The sequence below is a fragment of the Hydractinia symbiolongicarpus genome, chromosome 1, assembly GCF_029227915.1.
Source record: "Hydractinia symbiolongicarpus strain clone_291-10 chromosome 1, HSymV2.1, whole genome shotgun sequence".
Classification (NCBI taxonomy): Eukaryota; Metazoa; Cnidaria; class Hydrozoa; order Anthoathecata; family Hydractiniidae; genus Hydractinia; species Hydractinia symbiolongicarpus.
In genome coordinates, this window is record NC_079875.1 from 18,505,867 (window position 1) to 18,523,636 (window position 17,770).

The following is a 17,770-nucleotide window of genomic DNA, read 5'->3' on the forward strand; positions in this document are numbered from 1 at the left end:
TCACTGAAAGATCGACGAATGTCCTCCACAACTTGCGTTATTGCATGTTTTGTGGAGTGGCTGTTTCTAAAGCCAAATTGCTTCTTACAAAAGATAGAATTCTCGATAAAGAAGCCAAAAACTCTGTTGTGCATATTTCTTTCAAAAATCTTGCCAGTGGAATCTTCAAGGAACATTGTTATCCTTGTTACTCCCTTTATCGTCGATTATCGGGGCTCAAGTAAAAACAATGCGGCTACAGGATCCCCATCAGGAGTTCTCAACACTGAAACAGAAATATCTAATAATATTTTTTAAGTTTATCCGTCCCCATGTAAAAAATCATAAAAAGACTTGGGACGAGGTTGTGTAAATATCAAACTTATTTATTAGGATTTATTAAGTAAGAAGATATCTACCAATCTTTGTATTTTTTACGTGACGTTTCTACTATAATCATGTTCATAATAATTTTGGAAAAACCACGGGACCTCCCGTTATAAAAAAAAGAGAGAAAGAGCCCTTGGATCGAGGTTGGTAGCTAAGCTTAAAAGGTCTTTTTTCTTTTCTTTTTGTCAATAGGTAGAAATAAGGACTGGAAACGAAGCAGTTAACTGTGTACTGCCGAAAATGAGCATAAACGAAAAAAAAGCTGCGATCAACTTCACGAGACTGGTTTCTATGACCTTTTTAATACAATATTTTAATTATTGTATTGTGTATCACAACAACCGCGGGTGAAACCCCATGTTGCGTATTATTGCACCTACGGGTCAAAAGTTCGACTAAGGTTAATTTTTTTCTTGTTACGCCCCTGAAAAGTCTAGCTATCTGGGCACCTTCTCAGAGTGAAAAGCATTGGATTCACAAAAACATCCAAGAATTCTGTGGCTTGCTAGCAAGCTAGGTACTTTAATTTTTAACCAATCGGCTAAGCTGGGATAATTTGAGAACATAAAAACGAAAGTACCTCCTGGTTCATCATAGGTAGCAAAAGACCTCAAAATACATTCAAGATTTGTATAGGTGATAAAGATCTAACCTCAATTTAAAATATAAACAAAAAAGCAAAGAAGAAGTATGTGCACAAGAACAAACACATCATTTCATCCTTTCCAGAGTTGTATTCCACGATGTGAAAACTGCAGACCAGAAAAGACCCGACTAAACGAAATCACATAACTCGGATATTATATTGCCAGAGGGTCAGAGAGATTGTGTCATATATATGACCAGTTACATCATACATATGGTCAGTCACGTAATAGGAAATTAAATTTTTTTAGTAAATGATGGATAGTATTGATTTGCAGATCTTGTTGTGTATTTGTTTTTAGAAATGTAAAAGGTATTAAAAAGTACTTCAGGCATGTTATTATTGCTTTTGTACTTTGAATGTATTTAGTTAAAATACATTCAAGGCTTTCATTGACTGAAGTAATGGTCTGGAATTAGTCAGCCTATCTTTAAAAGTGATTATTCTTGCAGCATGTTTTTGATGAAGGTAAAATGATTGTATTTTAGTTTTATTGGTGCTACCCCAAACTGTGTTGGCGTAATTAATATGACTATGTATAAAAGAGTATTTGTTTGTTTAGAAAGTTACGGGCTTTGTAAAGAATGCCAATAAATTTTGAAACATTTTATATCACCAAAGATATATGTTGGTGTCACTTTAGATTTTCATCAAGCATCACACCTAAAAATTTCCCTTGAAATACTTTGTTTTTTTATATATTTAGTGATAATTTATTACCAGACAACCAGTTTGATAATTTGTTTAATTCGGTAGTCAGCTGCAAACATAATAGAATTGTTAGATCATTACATATGTTGAAAATAAGAGTGGCCCCAGAATTGAACGTTGTGGAATACCACATTTTAATGTTAGCTTATTGTTTTTTTTGCCACTGCGAATATCTATGTATTGAGTTGGTGACTCAGATAACTTTTAAACCGTTTTAATAATACCCACTTATCCCATACGCATTTAGTTTACCTAATATTGTTGTGATCAACGGTATCAAATGATAAAAATACTCAAGGTAAACTTTACATCACTGAAAGATCGACGAATGTCCTCCACAACTTGCGTTATTGCATGTTTTGTGGAGTGGCTGTTTCTAAAGCCAAATTGCTTCTTACAAAAGATAGAATTCTCGATAAAGAAGCCAAAAACTCTGTTGTGCATATTTCTTTCAAAAATCTTGCCAGTGGAATCTTCAAGGAACATTGTTATCCTTGTTACTCCCTTTATCGTCGATTATCGGGGCTCAAGTAAAAACAATGCGGCTACAGGATCCCCATCAGGAGTTCTCAACACTGAAACAGAAATATCTAATAATATTTTTTAAGTTTATCCGTCCCCATGTAAAAAATCATAAAAAGACTTGGGACGAGGTTGTGTAAATATCAAACTTATTTATTAGGATTTATTAAGTAAGAAGATATCTACCAATCTTTGTATTTTTTACGTGACGTTTCTACTATAATCATGTTCATAATAATTTTGGAAAAACCACGGGACCTCCCGTTATAAAAAAAAGAGAGAAAGAGCCCTTGGATCGAGGTTGGTAGCTAAGCTTAAAAGGTCTTTTTTCTTTTCTTTTTGTCAATAGGTAGAAATAAGGACTGGAAACGAAGCAGTTAACTGTGTACTGCCGAAAATGAGCATAAACGAAAAAAAAGCTGCGATCAACTTCACGAGACTGGTTTCTATGACCTTTTTAATACAATATTTTAATTATTGTATTGTGTATCACAACAACCGCGGGTGACATAAAACACCGCTTAAATCAAAACACATACATGCTTTCCATATAAGAATTAGTGTATGAGGTAAGCCAAGCCATAGACAGATTAGTATCAAACCACGTGTGTGGATTATAAACGATAAAAACCACCCAACATGCGCCACATCTTCGGTATATTTTTACTTCTCACACACCAGTAAAGAAAAATCAAATGAATTAACAAAACACATATCTTTTGAAATGTCACTACGGATAAAATATCGGGTAAGTAAAGTTATGATTCTTCAAAATTAAATACAACTTTTTTTTGGCTCGGTGTGAGGACAGTTGCAGCAGCCGGAAGGCTTAGGAGAACATTAGAAAATAATAGAGTATCTCATCGGCATAAATTATGCGGTGACCCTAAACTTACGAGATTTAAGAAAGGGACAAAAATCAAGCCAGAAATTCAATTTTGTTAGTAAGCTGCAAAAGATCGCCAAAAAAACTCATGTCCAAGTGGTGTTGTGGGTCGTTGTCTAGTTGAGCAGAGATTTCAAAAAAGCGTGTGTTAGCACAAATTGGTGCTTTCACCGCTCCAGAACTGTTTTTGTGGTCACTCCAGGAAACTATTAACAGGGTATATCCCTCGAAATTAATGAGGTTAACCACATAAAATACAAAATTATAAATCACCACTAAAGATATTTAATAAATGTGTTGAAAAATATACTTAACCAAACAGCAGACGACACTCAAAAATACTAAAAAGTCAGTACAGCATTTTAGGATATATCATTCGATGTGAAGATGTAGAATTTGAGTTCTTTAAATTTTTCCAAAGCCTTTTTTTCATTCTCAAGGTAATCACATTTAATTTTTAAACCTTTAATAACCTTCATAAATTATGATATCATGTTGGTCCCATAGGAATTGTCCATTGTTTTCCTATTGTCATTTGTGACTAATAAAAAGGATAGATTTGAACTTTTGTCAACATATGGGAGTTACATAAATAAAATATAGATCATTACAACCTTCCTTAAAAAAAAGGCGCCATACGTGTTTTTTTATAAGTTATCAAGACTTTCATCAACATAACATACTACAACAGGTGGAATAATTCACCTTTTATTTATCACCTAAAATGATGTCTGCCCCTCAACCCACCTGAGTGTTATCATCACTGTGGTAATTGAGGGAAATCGTGTGTACAAAAAGTTTCGTACTTAAAAATTTAACTTTTTTTCAACTAGTAAAAGTTTATTTATTTATTTATTTATTAGAGGACGACTAGTCAATTTCCTACTAAATGGTTTCTTGTAAAAAAATGTGTAGTTTGCTAGTATCAATCGCCTTAAATTTATGTCGATCAATCTGTAAGAATTACTTCCACTTTTTCTTTAGGTTGTGTTACTTACCGCTGCTACCATCTTTATCTACTTCCTGGCATCACACTTCCGTAAGCAAAATATTTGGGCAGAGAAAACAAGCTATCTACCGCAAGAAGAAGATTTATTCCAGAATGGAACAGGTATCATTTCCTTGAAGTCCCTTAATTTCTGATCCTCATTTCATATATTACGAACAGTGTTATTTGTTGGTAGCATGTTTGTAAAGAAACTATGCTAATGTTTTGTGAAAACTGTTCGATAATGTGAGAAATATGCCATTAAGAATAACACGACCAAAAACGTCCCACAAGCCTTTTTACCATGATACTTCCTTAAGCGATAACTGTCTCGCAGCAATTTTTCTAAGAATTTGCTTGTTACAACAAAGTGGATAAAAACTATCGCATTTTCTTTTTTGTGTGTCTGTAGCGCACGACTTTTTTCTCGCGCACATACACACACAAGAATGCGGGTAAATAGATGTTTGTTATTACGTTACGTGTTCTGCTTTATTTTAGCTCCTAGTCGTATCCATGATAATGTTTTGTCTTCATCAACCAAATACACATCGTCAAAAACAGTTACCGACCACTATGCAGCTAATAACCAACCTTCAAGAAATGACTTATTTACCCAGAATAAATATAACAATCAATTCGACGCTGTTCAAGAGAAAGCAAGTTATGACAAAACGCAGAGCTCGATCAAAATGCCATCGAATAAAGAAAAACTCCAAACAAAAGACAAGAAAGACGCAGAGACGCATTTTGCAAACACGATTTCCACACATAACGTTATCGAGGCAAAGAATAAAGAAAGTAGCGAGACCATTTTAGAAGAAGATGATGACGCAGATGGCGAGTCAGAAAACAACGAAGTTCCTATTGAAGAAGAAGAAGAACAAGTTGCAATTGAAACAAAAAACCAAACGATTGATACTTCAAAAAGACCTCCGCAACAACTAAATGATTTGAAAGATCAAGATGATGGAGAGTCAACTTTCGAAATAGCCTCTGGGATGAACATCCAAGAACCGAATGGTAATATTCTGCTTTCAGAAAGTATTCAGTCGCAGAAAGCCCACGGCTCCATACCACCTCTTACGAAACCCTCCTCTCATTTTGCAAGTCCCTCGCCTTCGGGTGAAGCAAGCAAAGATGTAAGTTTTAATAATATAAACGATAAAATCAAGTCAAACTCATCACTGGTAAATGATATTAGCGAGGGAGCTAGCGTCGAAATGACGCAGCAGAAGCAAGGTAATGACACATGTTCATACCGCCTTAATATTGATAACAAAAAGTCTAAACGAAAAGCAAGATGTCAGCTGTACTCGAATTATATGAACACGTGTAACGAAGCTAAAAAATATTACAACAAGAAAAAGTACCAGAAAATCCCAAAGTGCAAAAATAAACGCTACCCACCCATTTGTCATTTTAATACGTCTGTAAACACGGGTGATTCTGAAACGTTTAACTTGGTTTGCAACGACGATATTTGTGGAAATACTCAAATTACATTGGCAGTTATAAACTCGGGCACCGGTAAAATGAATCACATTGCTTTAGAAAATACCACGGCTTTGAAAGAAATGTTTGGGCATGATTTTACATACCTTAAAATGAATCCTGATGTTGACTTTGTTTTTCTTTCTTGCCGAAAAGATAAAAAAAAAAAAATTCATCAGCTGCTACAGCTCCCACCAAAGGTGTCAACGTATAAGCCAAGCTCTCAAGAAAAACGTCCTAAACTAAACGTTAACGTTTTTGTTATTGACTCCCTTTCCAGGCAACACTTCTATCGTATTTTACCGAACACAGTTAAAGCATTGACATCAATTAGTACCGATAAGGAAAGCAAAACACAGGTTTTGGATTTCGAAGGCTTTCAAAGTTTAGCTCCATTTACTTATGTCAATCTGCAAGCATTTTTGTCGGGCAGTGTATTTTTTGACAGCATATCAAATCGTAAGTATAATTTTGAAAAACTGTTTAAAATTTTCAAAGATGCCGGTTATGAAACGATGCTCCAGGAAGATACCTGCTGGTACGATGCGTGGGGTTCCTTATTAACCGGTAACCGAAAGTTAAACAGCAAATCTGAAGTTGATTATCAGGAGATTTGGAATGAAGTTCAAAATCTAACTAAATCATACGGAGTTGATAGCGTCGGTCTGACGCATATGTCATGTGAGGTACTGAAACTTTATGGTGCTACCAATCTTTATAATTCAGAAAAAATGGTGTGCTTGAATGGAAAAATATTGAGTTCGTATTTCATCGACTACATTGCTACTGCTCTGCACAGTAGAAGTAAGATAAAAAATTCAAAACCTCTACTATCGTATACACACATCAACTTTGCTCATGAGTTCACAGGGATGCGATTAAAAGCTATAGATAAACACCTCTCAAAATTTATTCAATACCTTGGTACATCTGACGACACGATATCTATATTGTGGTCTGACCATGGAGGCAAAACTAATAAATATTCCATGGACACACTTACAGGGAGATTTGAAGTATATGATCCGTTTTTGTTTATGATTTTACCAAAAACGTTTTCGAGTATTGTTGGGGAGACAAGATTTAACGCCTTGATAGACAATCAGAACGCCTTAACGAGTGTTGTGAACTTGCGTGATATGCTCTTTGATGTCCTGGACGAAGTTTCCGTCACGAGCAATAACAACCATCAAGATAAACAGGGTAGCCTGATGTCTCCATTTCCACATGAAAGGGTAGACTGTCAAGACCTTCCCGGAAGAAAATACTCTCTCTGTAAATGTATAAACAAAATAAGCTTTCTTAGTATGGATGACCATGTATATAAACAATTTCTAACATGGCTGGGCGAATTCTCTGCTGGATATCTCAATAATAAGCTGACGTTGTTGCAGAATCATTCTCCAACGCACCGTTGTCTACGTTTAACAGTAAATTCCATAAAAAATATCATCGCCAAAGATTCTGGAACAGGAACGATATACGTGTTTGACCTAGTCGTGTTAACCGATCAACATAAAGAAGAGTTATTCAACTTTCATGTTTTCTTTAACACAAAGCGGAATGAAAGTTTAGACATGTTACAAGTTGAACACTGGCAGAGAATATCTTTATATAATAAATACACGGCATGTAAAGACCCAACTGTATCCCTAGAAATGTGCGTGTGTTCTCACAAGAAACAGAGTTATCAAACCGAGCACGATTTAACAGAATATAAACAGTTTGGTGTCAACAGTAGCACGAAACCAGTTTCTAATTCACGCTGTTTGTTTTTGATCACACGTAAACATTCGAGCGTTGCAACATTTGAAATTGCCAATCTTTGTAATGAAAAAATGAACGTAGTTTTCAGTACACCAGTATTGTACAATTGGGAAGTAGCAGAGGGACTACCAATAACAATATCTGCTTTTCCGTCAACCATCAACTTTATCACTACATTTTACAAGGTAACAGAAAACACGGAAGAAATACAACCCCTAATTGAAATTAAAAAAAAAATAAATAAATAATATCTAAGAATTACTTTGACGACTGTGTAATTCCTTTCTACCTTAATCGTACTAATTTTTTTGCGCGCAAAAAAGTCTGTCAGTGCGCGAAATTTAGTACAAAAATCCGTTTTGCGCAGAAAGTATGCGTAGAAACATAAATAATTATGGAAGGCGTTTGGAACGTATTTTTTTTTGTTCCTGACTTTTATGATTTGCGGCAACATTTACCACCAGGTTAATTTTACAATTTATTTAAAAGAAACGCATCTATATTGTGTCTAAAACCGTGAATGTTACCGTTTTAAACATGTACAAAAATTAATATCCGCGAAAATTAATACACGCGAAAATTAATACAAGCGAAGATTGGTGCAAATAAAGTGTTTACGTATTCGCACTAAAGAATTTTTTTAGCTTTTTAAAGATAAAACTTTGTGTTGTTAGAAGTATCGCTTTTATCAAGTTTAGATGTTATGCACCAGAGTCACCCCTTTAATACTTTGTAAAAACAGACGTTTTCTTTAAGAGACCTCTCCAAAAAACAGCAGATGAAGTACTCGTAACGTTCACCAAAAGGTAAAAAGATTAGCTTGTAAAGGTGATTGATAAAACCTATAGCTATTTGCTTTATTTTCTCTAAATAAAACTTCGCAGAAAGTTTATTTAAGCAAGTACAGAACTGCTTTATACTCTCTTCACAAATAATATGGAAATTTGACTACATGCTACACCCAATAGAGTTTTTAACAATGTCCTTGTTTCTCAACTTAAAAGAGTCAACAACAACTCGAGGTTGTGATGTTGATCAGTGAAGAATTCACTTATTATCTGCATTCTACCGTGGCCGACAAGTGCATAAAAAAATCTTTGTTGCGTAAATTTTAAAAATGCGTAAAAAAAATCTTACATGCGTAAAAAAATGTTATATACGTAGTAAAATGTAATATGCGTAAAAAAAATGTTATATACATAAAAATAATCTCATTCCGTAAAAAAAATCTTATATCCAGTTTTCGTCTGCCGTGATCTTGTTATTAAAATCTCTATAATAATACGGAGAGTGTATGACATTCCAAAGTCACATTAATACAGTTATCTTAAGATAACTCTATTAATGTGACTTTGGAATGCGTGCATATTCACATTAATGTCCTGATTGTAAAATAACTCGACGTAGCCACTCGCAATTTTAAGAAATGGTTGCCAAGCATTATTTTTACGCATTTAACATTATTTTTACACATATAACATTATTTTTACGTATATAACATTATTTTTACACATGTAACATTTTTTTATGCATTTAACATTATTTTTATGCATATAACATTATTTTTACGCATTTTTTAAATTTATGCAACAAAGATTTTTTTATGCACTTATCGGCCACGGTAGCGTTCACATAGAGCTTTCGTGCAGGCACTGCGTGTAGCAACTTCCTTTCGTTTTAGCAAAACCGCACAAAAAAATTATTTTAAATTTTTATTATTTTTCTCAATCAGATAAGTTGTTTAACCATAGTTACTCGAAAAACCCTGGTTGGGAAGAGCGGACTTCAAAGGGCGTATCCTTTTGATGCGGTTCACAAACTATCACGTGACAATATCGGTGCACGAAAAATTATATAATGGTAGCGAAATTGTAAACATACTTGTAAACTTGCTATTTTCTGAGAATTTAATTGTCTTTTTAATAATTAAATAATCATGTTTCCAAGAATTTTATGATGCCTGGGGCAAATTGTTGTATCGTTGGTTGTGGGAGTAGTAGAAGGCTTGGAGGAATAGGCATATTTAAGGTGCCAAAAGTAATTAATGAGAATTATAAGAAGTGGAGGGAGGATTGGCTTAATGTGGTTATGAAGTCGAGAGTTGTGGATCAATTATTTAAAAAACAAATAGAGAATGACACAGTGTATACATGCGAGAAGCATTTTAAAAGTGAATATATTGATATCTGTAAGTTTCACTTTAAAGAATTTTACAAAACAATTTGCTAGCTAGATTAGCTAGCTAATAAACCATGTCATGAATATATATTGATTTTTTTTTTACTTTTTAGTTCCATCAGAGAAGGGGCCTGCTAAGAAAAGGTTAATTTTTGGAGCTTTACCTGAGCTAAACTTGCCGAAGAAAAGCTGTGAAGTTCAATCAACTGATAAAAGAAAACCTCCAGCTGAAAGACTTCTAACAACTGCAAAGAAAATTGCTAGTAACGATTACTACTACGAATCATATCAACAGTTATGTGATAGACTTGTAAAGTTGAAAACTTTAGCTCATTGAAAAATTGATATTGACATAAAACTGTTATGAAAATATATGATGCCCAGTTTGTTATCCCGAAGTTTGAGATTCAAATTGATGGTAGTATGGGATTTTCTATAGCTGTGTATGGTTGGTTTTTACCAGAGCATCATCAAATTTATAAAGAAAACAAAAGATGCATTCGCAATGTTAATTTAGTTATAATGTTGATTTAGCGAACCATGTTGAAAAAGCTAAAATTTGCCTTGGAGTACCTGATAATTCAGGTGGACTGTTGTCCCATGCAATTCCAATATTTACCGACCCACATATTGATGACATACCATATAAATGCAAACAGTTTAACCGCACTCTTGATTGCTTTTTGTTGTGTGCAAGTCCTTCAAAATACATTGGTGCTTTTATAACAATATCAGAGTACATATTGCTGTATAATTTTTCCATATTACCAGTTTTGTTAAACTTTTGAAATGTTGGAGATACCATAGTATATAAGTCAATATTTACACTATCATTGTTTATTGTAAAGTTTTTTAGTTCCGTTTTAATCGATGGAGGAAACACATGTTTTCAGAAGCAGTGGTTTTAATTTCTTGTAACAAGTGCAATAAAATATCCTGGCTCAAATTGTTGTCTTCTACTTCAACTGTCGTACTTTTATTGTGACTGGTCGTTCTATGTCTCTTCAGTCCACCTTTACTTTTACATTTCTTGGGACAATCTGGACATGAAAATACTCCAGCTTCAACCCGTAAAAAATAGGCTTTATTATTAATGAATATTGACGGTCTTGCTAGCTAGCTAGCTGCAGCTTTAAAATTGCAATTTTACTGAGAAATAGGATATACACCACTAACATTTTTGGCAGTATCAATGAGATCTCCCTCAAACTGTTCATCAGCCTCCAAACATGCCAAAACAGCTTCGAAGTCGTCTTCAAATAAAAAATCAGAACTGGCAGCCATATTTTCTTTTTTCCCGCTAGAGCTTTGTTTTGATTCTGTGCACCGTAATGTTTGTCTCGCCTACTCAAAATTAGGCGTTTAACATAAAGCCAAGATACGCGCTAACCCTTTGAAGTTTGCCGCTCTTCCCAACCAGGGTTTTTCGAGAAACTATGGTTTAACAGTTGAATTTGTTTCAACTAGCGGTGGAATTATTTTCTTATTCTCACCATGTTTAGATTCTTTACTAAGATGTTATTTAGAATGGAAAAAGATTTAAATCTCCGTGATAAAAAGTTTCTTGCAACAACACTAAATGTGGGGAGCCTGGGGAAGGGAGGAAATGATGTAAGTTTCTTCACCACCTATGCAATAATAAACAGAGGTAGCTATAAATAATTAATAGATTTTTATAAAATATTTGTTCCACTTCCTCAAAAATCTCGAGAAGACTCGATCTCGCTGAAAGAGCTTCTTTTTTTTGTTTTGTTTTTTTGTTACTTGCATGTCTGAATACTTTTTAAAAATTGTAGTTAACGCTTATATGTCAAATTGAAAGTAAAAAAAAAAAAAGTAAAAAATAAAAATAAAGAATACAAAGATAAACAACCACATGTACATTATCTTAATTAGCAACTTTCTTACCATTCCACTCCAAACAACATTGAGATCGTGAAATAGCGTTGAAATCGAACGTACAAACAAGCTGATAAACTTTTTTTTATCAGTAAAAGTGAAAGTAAACTGACAAGTGTGACGATAGCCTTAGAAATTTTCGTGTCATTTTTCGAGTATAAACAGTGTGGTCAAGTTTAATCTTTCATAACGATTTAAAATATATGGATTTCATTCTTCAAGACATATGAGAATTTGTTGAGAGTGTAAGTCACATTTTTATAAAAACAAAAATAGTGTGTTTATCAAATATTTTTACGAAACTTTACAATAAAATCGTGGTGTTTAATTTTGTCATTTTGTTGTATTTGGCGCGCTTTTGTTCTACCTTCTTCGCATGAATAATTTAAGTACAATTAGAACGATGTTAAACATTTAAAAAAACGACGCAGTTAAAAAAACTTATAATCTTAATTGAAGCTGAGCAGAATTTATCGAGTCTTTCTCAAAAAAACAAATCGCATATTTAACAGAATATTTAATTTAATCTCAATGGACATGTTAAACAATAGAATATTCATTGCTAATGGCAACATTAAAAATGTTTTTTTTATAGTGCGAACGATATTTCAAAGAGCATAAATTCTTGGTTGTGGGATGGCATAATGGCGGCAGGTTTTAAACAAATTTTTCGTTTAAAAAATTATCTGTTTTAATGTCTACATATTTATATCTTGTTCTTTATAAAATTGTGACGGAATATAAAATATAAGAGTGTTATTAAAATACAAGTAATAAGAAAAGATGCTCTGTTGATTTCATCTTTTCGAGGTGCATGGTGGCCATTATAATTGTACTCATTGCGGGCGATATTTTTTTCTTACCTACATTTCTTTTATAAGAACGTTCTTTATAAGAACTAAGATGAAGATTTAGTTTATGTATATTATAGTGTCCAGCCTGCATTTCTTTACAAATTACGGCTAAGAACAAAAAGTCTAGAAATACCATAATAAAATTATTTTCAGCGGCTTCTTCCTTTTCATGTATATTTTACACAATAAAATAATTTCAAGAGAATAACAACTCCCATTAAGAAAAAATAATTTCGCTTTGTTTTGAAAGAACACAAATAATAAATTTCGAGGCTGAAAAAATAAATCATCCATTCTGTAATTAGAATATAGACATTCTTATAAAAATCTCTCGCCTGTCTGCAGTCAATATGTTGATCTATTTGTCATGCTCTTCTTAAAAAAATCATCCAAAAAATTTGTACTTTTCATAAAAACGTATGTTTGCACAAACATTTTCATTCTTATTTGGTGCAGCAAAAAAATAATTACTTTTTTAAATACGCCACTGTCAACCTCGTCCCCAGGACCTTTTTTCGCTTTTTATCAAAAAAGCGAAAAGAGGTCCTGGGGACGAGGTTGCGCCACTGTCAATTTTCCTTAAGAAACTCTTATAAATTACTTTCTACTATCCGAATATCTGTAACCTGAAAACCGCTATAATCCAAACTAATTTTTAGGTCCCTTCGGCTAAATTCTCTCTATAATCCGAATTTTTAAGTGTAAATATACCACACTTTCGAATGTTTTTGTTTTTCGTAATTTGAATCCCTGTCGAATTCGAATGTTTTGATTTTTTTGTAAGACAAAGAGAAATCGTAAGAAATCGCAAGTCAGTGAGTTCTTTTATTTTCGTTCAAACTTATTCGTTTTTATTTCTCACCTTACTTTTTTTAATTTTTTTTTAAATGTTCGATTGGTCTCTTTTATCTGAATTTTCACCCTTTAAAACCTGGAAATTCGAATTAGAGAGACTTTCTACTATCCGAATCTCTCTGTAATCCGAATAAAAAGTTACCCCCCCCCCCCTTGGGATTCGGATTAGAGAGAGTTAACTGTATATCTATGCAGATGTCGAATGGAACGGTAGAGTTAACTATTCTGGAGTATACGATAAAAGATTCTTACATGCAGCTATCGAAAAAGGATCTGTAAATCTTCCAAAAAACGATCCATTACTAAATAAAGAAGTTGTGCCTTATGTTTTATTACCAGATGATGCTTTCTGATGAAGCCCTACCCGCATAAAAACCTTACGGTAGAAAAAGAATATAAAATTACAACCACAGCCAAGGTCGAAGGATATCCAAACATCTTTTTGGAATTTTGGCTCACAGATGGCGCATTGTTTTTACTGCAATCAATCTCGAGCCGAATCATGTTGAAAACGTAATTCTTTCCGCACCAGCTTCGCATAACATGCTTATAAAAATACAAATTCATTGGACGCTTACCTTTCTATATCTTTAGCCGATTCTTGCGTCGAAAATGGAGATTTTATAGAGAGGGGGAATGGCGAAATATTGGTGTTGTAGATTCAGTTTATCTGGACACAACGTACCGTTTCAGCTAAGTCAGTCAGGGAAAGCTTCAAAAATCATTTTGCCGTTGAATGGCAATGGAAACATTGTTTAACAGGAACGACAGTTGATACGCATATATTTTGATTCTGGCCCTGTGGTGAAAGTACGGTGAATGCTTGCCTTGGTGTGTTAAATGCTTGTCCTCTATAGGGTGGTGTCGGCACACAGTTTGATTCAATCACGTCTTCTTGCTTTAAATTTACTCACTTTAAGCGTCTCTACATTTCGATGCTCTGATAACTGCAACAAGGAAAGCCAATCTTTCGTAATGCACCCAGCTTGAAGCGTAAAGGTCATTGGTTGATTGTCCACTTTTTGTTTTGTGCTCTTTGTTAAGTTCTCGTCCAAGCTGTGCTCTTAACCCGTGTATTTTCGCTTTAACTGATGCAACCGTTGTGTCTAACGTAGTTGCGATGGACGCATAGGCGAGTCTCTTACATTTTTTTGTTGTTGTAATCGAAATACACGGGGTTTTCTTCCAATTTATCGAGAAGGATAAATTCATAGCTCAAATCTTCTGCATTTTGTTTCTTGCTCTTATTTTGCGCATCATTCCCAAACATCACTTTTCTTGCACTTCTTTGCTTTTTCATCTTCAGGGTCTCTTTAATTTTCTTCTCTTTTTTCAGATTTCCAATTCATCACAGACAAAATGATAAATGCCAGGGCAAATCGAGGCAACTTTTTGAGCAACATTACCCGTCAACATTTGTTGATGAACATGTTGACTCGATTTGCTATAGGTATCACATGCTCACGAAGAAAACAATCTCTAAAAATGTTGATCAGCATTGTTGATGAGTTTTGTATGTTGCTATTTCTGGCAACATTTTTCAGTATTTTTGAATCATTTAATTTCAAATTCGAATGTTTTAGCACGAATTCGAATGTTTTTGTTCGAGCGTGTATACGACTTGCATGAATATAAGATCAATACACAGAGATATATTCATTTTGAAAATGGCGGAAGTCACTGTTTTAGCTGATCCTCTGTAACTACTGCTGGTGGTTAACATAACTTTAAAATATGTTTAAATGAGTTGTAATCCATCCTCATCTTTTTTGTATAAGCTCTAGTATCCTCGGTCATTAGCTCCTAGACGAGGTTATTATAGAGTCCTTCCTCTTCCCTTCTTTGAATCCATTTTCTAGTAGGGTCTCACTTTCTCTTTTTATCGTCATTTATTACCAATGCCAGCAATAAACATGCTACAGCTTCCTTCTCCGCCATTTTGAAGAAAGAAAACGTTTCAGTAGAATGCAGTTGCTCAAAATGTTGACGAGAATGTTGACAAGAATGTTGACCGAGAATGTTGAGCGATTTGCCCCAGGCTTAAGGGTTTGGTTTTCGTAATATTTCAAATAATCGAATACTTTTTTGAACGTTTGTGTTCGAAAAGTTTTTAAAACGTTCGAAAATCTGAAGTGTTCGATATATGAGAAACACTCCACCAAACCGATTCAACATCAAAGTTTTGACTTGAAAATGTTGCAGTAAAATTTGTTCAGATACAAAACATCGTCCAACATCATAAAAATGGATGTTGGATGAAATGTGGGATCGGCTTCCGTCGGGCCTCAACATGAAGAGTGTGTTATGAGGGAGAAAATGTTGAGTATGGAAAGTTTGACCAATGTCAAATTTCATCCAACATCATCAAACACTTCATTCTTCTTTTTTCCCTTTTCAAAGATTATGAGGATGAAATGACAATGCATTTGCGCGACCATCGGCATTTACCTAGAAAAACAAAATTGCAAAAAACACAAATCATCATCTGACTCAATTCTAAGTATTGTTATTCGTCATAATTATGTCGCACAAAAGCGAACTTTATTGCTATCGTATTCATTATAATATTCTGAATTTAATACACTTTTTTTTCTCATTCTGACAATCTCGCTCTTCGAGATAATCGTATCAGAAAGAGATACCCTGGGAACAAGCATTTTAATGAAAAAATCAGAAATCACAGTTGAAACAGATCTCATAAATTTTTTTTCTATTTTTCAGAAATAAATCGCGAAAATACCTACCAATCAACTTCTGTCCAATAACTCTCAAATGTATTTACAACTTAACGTCATGTTTATTCCGGGCTTTTTTAAGTTTTCACAACCCCAGCCCAGGCCCTTTTTCGGTTTTTGATATCACCGATATCAAAAAACTTAAAGGAGCCCTGGTTAGATGATTATACCGCGATAAAACAATATTGCAATGAACTGACTGGAATTTAGAAGGTTGTATCTTGTTTTAGATGTGTGTTGAGCATTTACTTAAAACAACGAGTAAAGAAACAAGCTGCATAGATAACGCTGGGGCATTTAAAGATTGTGTTTTGTTTCAGGCTGTATTACAACACATTTCAAAACAAAAGGAAAGCAAAGTTTTACTATCAGAACTGCCTTACTCTCTAACAGAATGCCATGTTTTACTAACAAAAACGTTCGATTTGAGAAAAAAACGTTTGTCCGATCAGTTTTCAAAGACAAAAAAACATTCGACGAGTAACTATAAAACGTTAAACAAAAGTTTATCTTATGCGTCTGGTTGTGCATGGTGGTATGATTTTGAACTTCTAATTTTCGTTGGTAAACGTCGTCAAAAGAGGTCAAATGGTTAAGGTTGTTTTTAGCTTTTAAAAAGCTGTATACATTAAGAAGTAATTTTTCACAAATTTTATTTCAGAATATTTCATTTTTATTTCGCGAGTCAAGCATCTATAAATTTTCGTCAAAGAGAGGAAAAAACTCACTAGTGAAACAAATACTCACAAAAACAAAAGTTTAACGTGTACATATTGCGATTGTAATTGAAGATGACTGAAGTATAATCTAAGGAATAATCTTCTTTTATTCGTGCGATTTTTCTATGATAGCAGCTTTTATTTTTACTAGTTTATTCTGTCATTTTAATATTCCTGAAGGTAATTAACACACGTTATGTAATTCCTATGTGACTTTTACAGAAAAGTTTCTATTTTTGCTGACTAGAGGTTGCTGTTACATACAGAGACAACTAGAGGTTGTTGTTACATGCATATAAGACTAGAGGTTGTTGTTACATGCAGAGACGACTAGAGGTTGTTGTTACATGCAGATACGACTAGAGGTTGTTGTTACATACAGAGACGACTAGAGATTGTTGTTACATGCAAAGACGACTAGAGATTGTTGTTACATGCAGAGACAACTAGAGGTTGTTGTTACATGCAAAGACGACTAGAGGTTGTTGTTACATGCAGATACGACTAGAGGTTGTTGTTACATGCAGAGACGACTACAGGTTGTTGTTACATGCAAAGACGACTAGAGGTTGTTGTTACATGCAAAGACGACTAGAGATTGTTGTTACATGCAGAGACAACTAGAGGTTGTTGTTACATGCAGATACGACTAGAGGTTGTTGTTACATGCAGATACGACTAGAGATTGTTGTTACATGCAGAGACAACTAGAGGTTGTTGTTACATGCAGATAAGACTAGAGGTTGTTGTCACATGCAGATAAGACTAGAGATTGTTGTTACATGCAGAGACGACTACAGGTTGTTGTTACATGCAAAGACGACTAGAGGTTGTTGTTACATGCAAAGACGACTAGAGATTGTTGTTACATGCAGAGACAACTAGAGGTTGTTGTTACATGCAGATACGACTAGAGGTTGTTGTTACATGCAGATACGACTAGAGATTGTTGTTACATGCAGAGACAACTAAAGATTGTTGTTACATACAGAGACGACTAGAGGTTGTTGTTACATGCAGAGACAACTAAAGATTGTTGTTACATACAGAGACGACTAGAGGTTGTTGTTACATACAGAGACGACTAGAGATTGTTGTTACATGCAGATACGACTAGAGGTTGTTGTTACATGCAGATACGACTAGA

The 17,770-nt window shown here is 34.1% G+C and overlaps 2 protein-coding genes across 2 annotated transcripts; both read left to right on the top strand.

Annotated features, from left to right (window-relative positions):
- Positions 1-2,952: 2,952 nt before the first annotated feature.
- Positions 2,953-7,644, top strand: LOC130644888 (uncharacterized). Its single transcript, XM_057450671.1, has 3 exons — positions 2,953-2,996; positions 4,119-4,245; positions 4,624-7,644. Exons 1-3 carry the CDS (start codon positions 2,973-2,975, stop codon positions 7,629-7,631), a joined length of 3,159 nt encoding a protein of 1,052 aa, XP_057306654.1. The 5' UTR covers positions 2,953-2,972; the 3' UTR covers positions 7,632-7,644.
- Positions 7,645-9,215: 1,571 nt separating this feature from the next.
- LOC130644899 (uncharacterized) lies at positions 9,216-10,526 on the top strand. The gene is made up of 2 exons (XM_057450683.1): positions 9,216-9,571; positions 9,675-10,526. Exons 1-2 carry the CDS (start codon positions 9,337-9,339, stop codon positions 9,896-9,898), a joined length of 459 nt encoding a protein of 152 aa, XP_057306666.1. The 5' UTR covers positions 9,216-9,336; the 3' UTR covers positions 9,899-10,526.
- The last annotated feature ends 7,244 nt before the right edge of the window (positions 10,527-17,770 follow it).

What these genes read in the sequence shown, in the direction of transcription:
- LOC130644899 (XM_057450683.1), top strand. Translation starts at nt 9,337, where the DNA reads ATGATGCCTGGGGCAAATTGTTGTATCGTTGGTTGTGGGAGTAGTAGA. An exon ending in AAGTGAATATATTGATATCT is followed by an intron (nt 9,572 to 9,674) that starts GTAAGTTTCACT and finishes TTTACTTTTTAG; the next exon opens with TTCCATCAGAGAAGGGGCCT.
- LOC130644888 (XM_057450671.1), top strand. Translation starts at nt 2,973, where the DNA reads ATGTCACTACGGATAAAATATCGG. An exon ending in CACTACGGATAAAATATCGG is followed by an intron (nt 2,997 to 4,118) that starts GTAAGTAAAGTT and finishes CTTTTTCTTTAG; the next exon opens with GTTGTGTTACTTACCGCTGC. An exon ending in TTTATTCCAGAATGGAACAG is followed by an intron (nt 4,246 to 4,623) that starts GTATCATTTCCT and finishes GCTTTATTTTAG; the next exon opens with CTCCTAGTCGTATCCATGAT.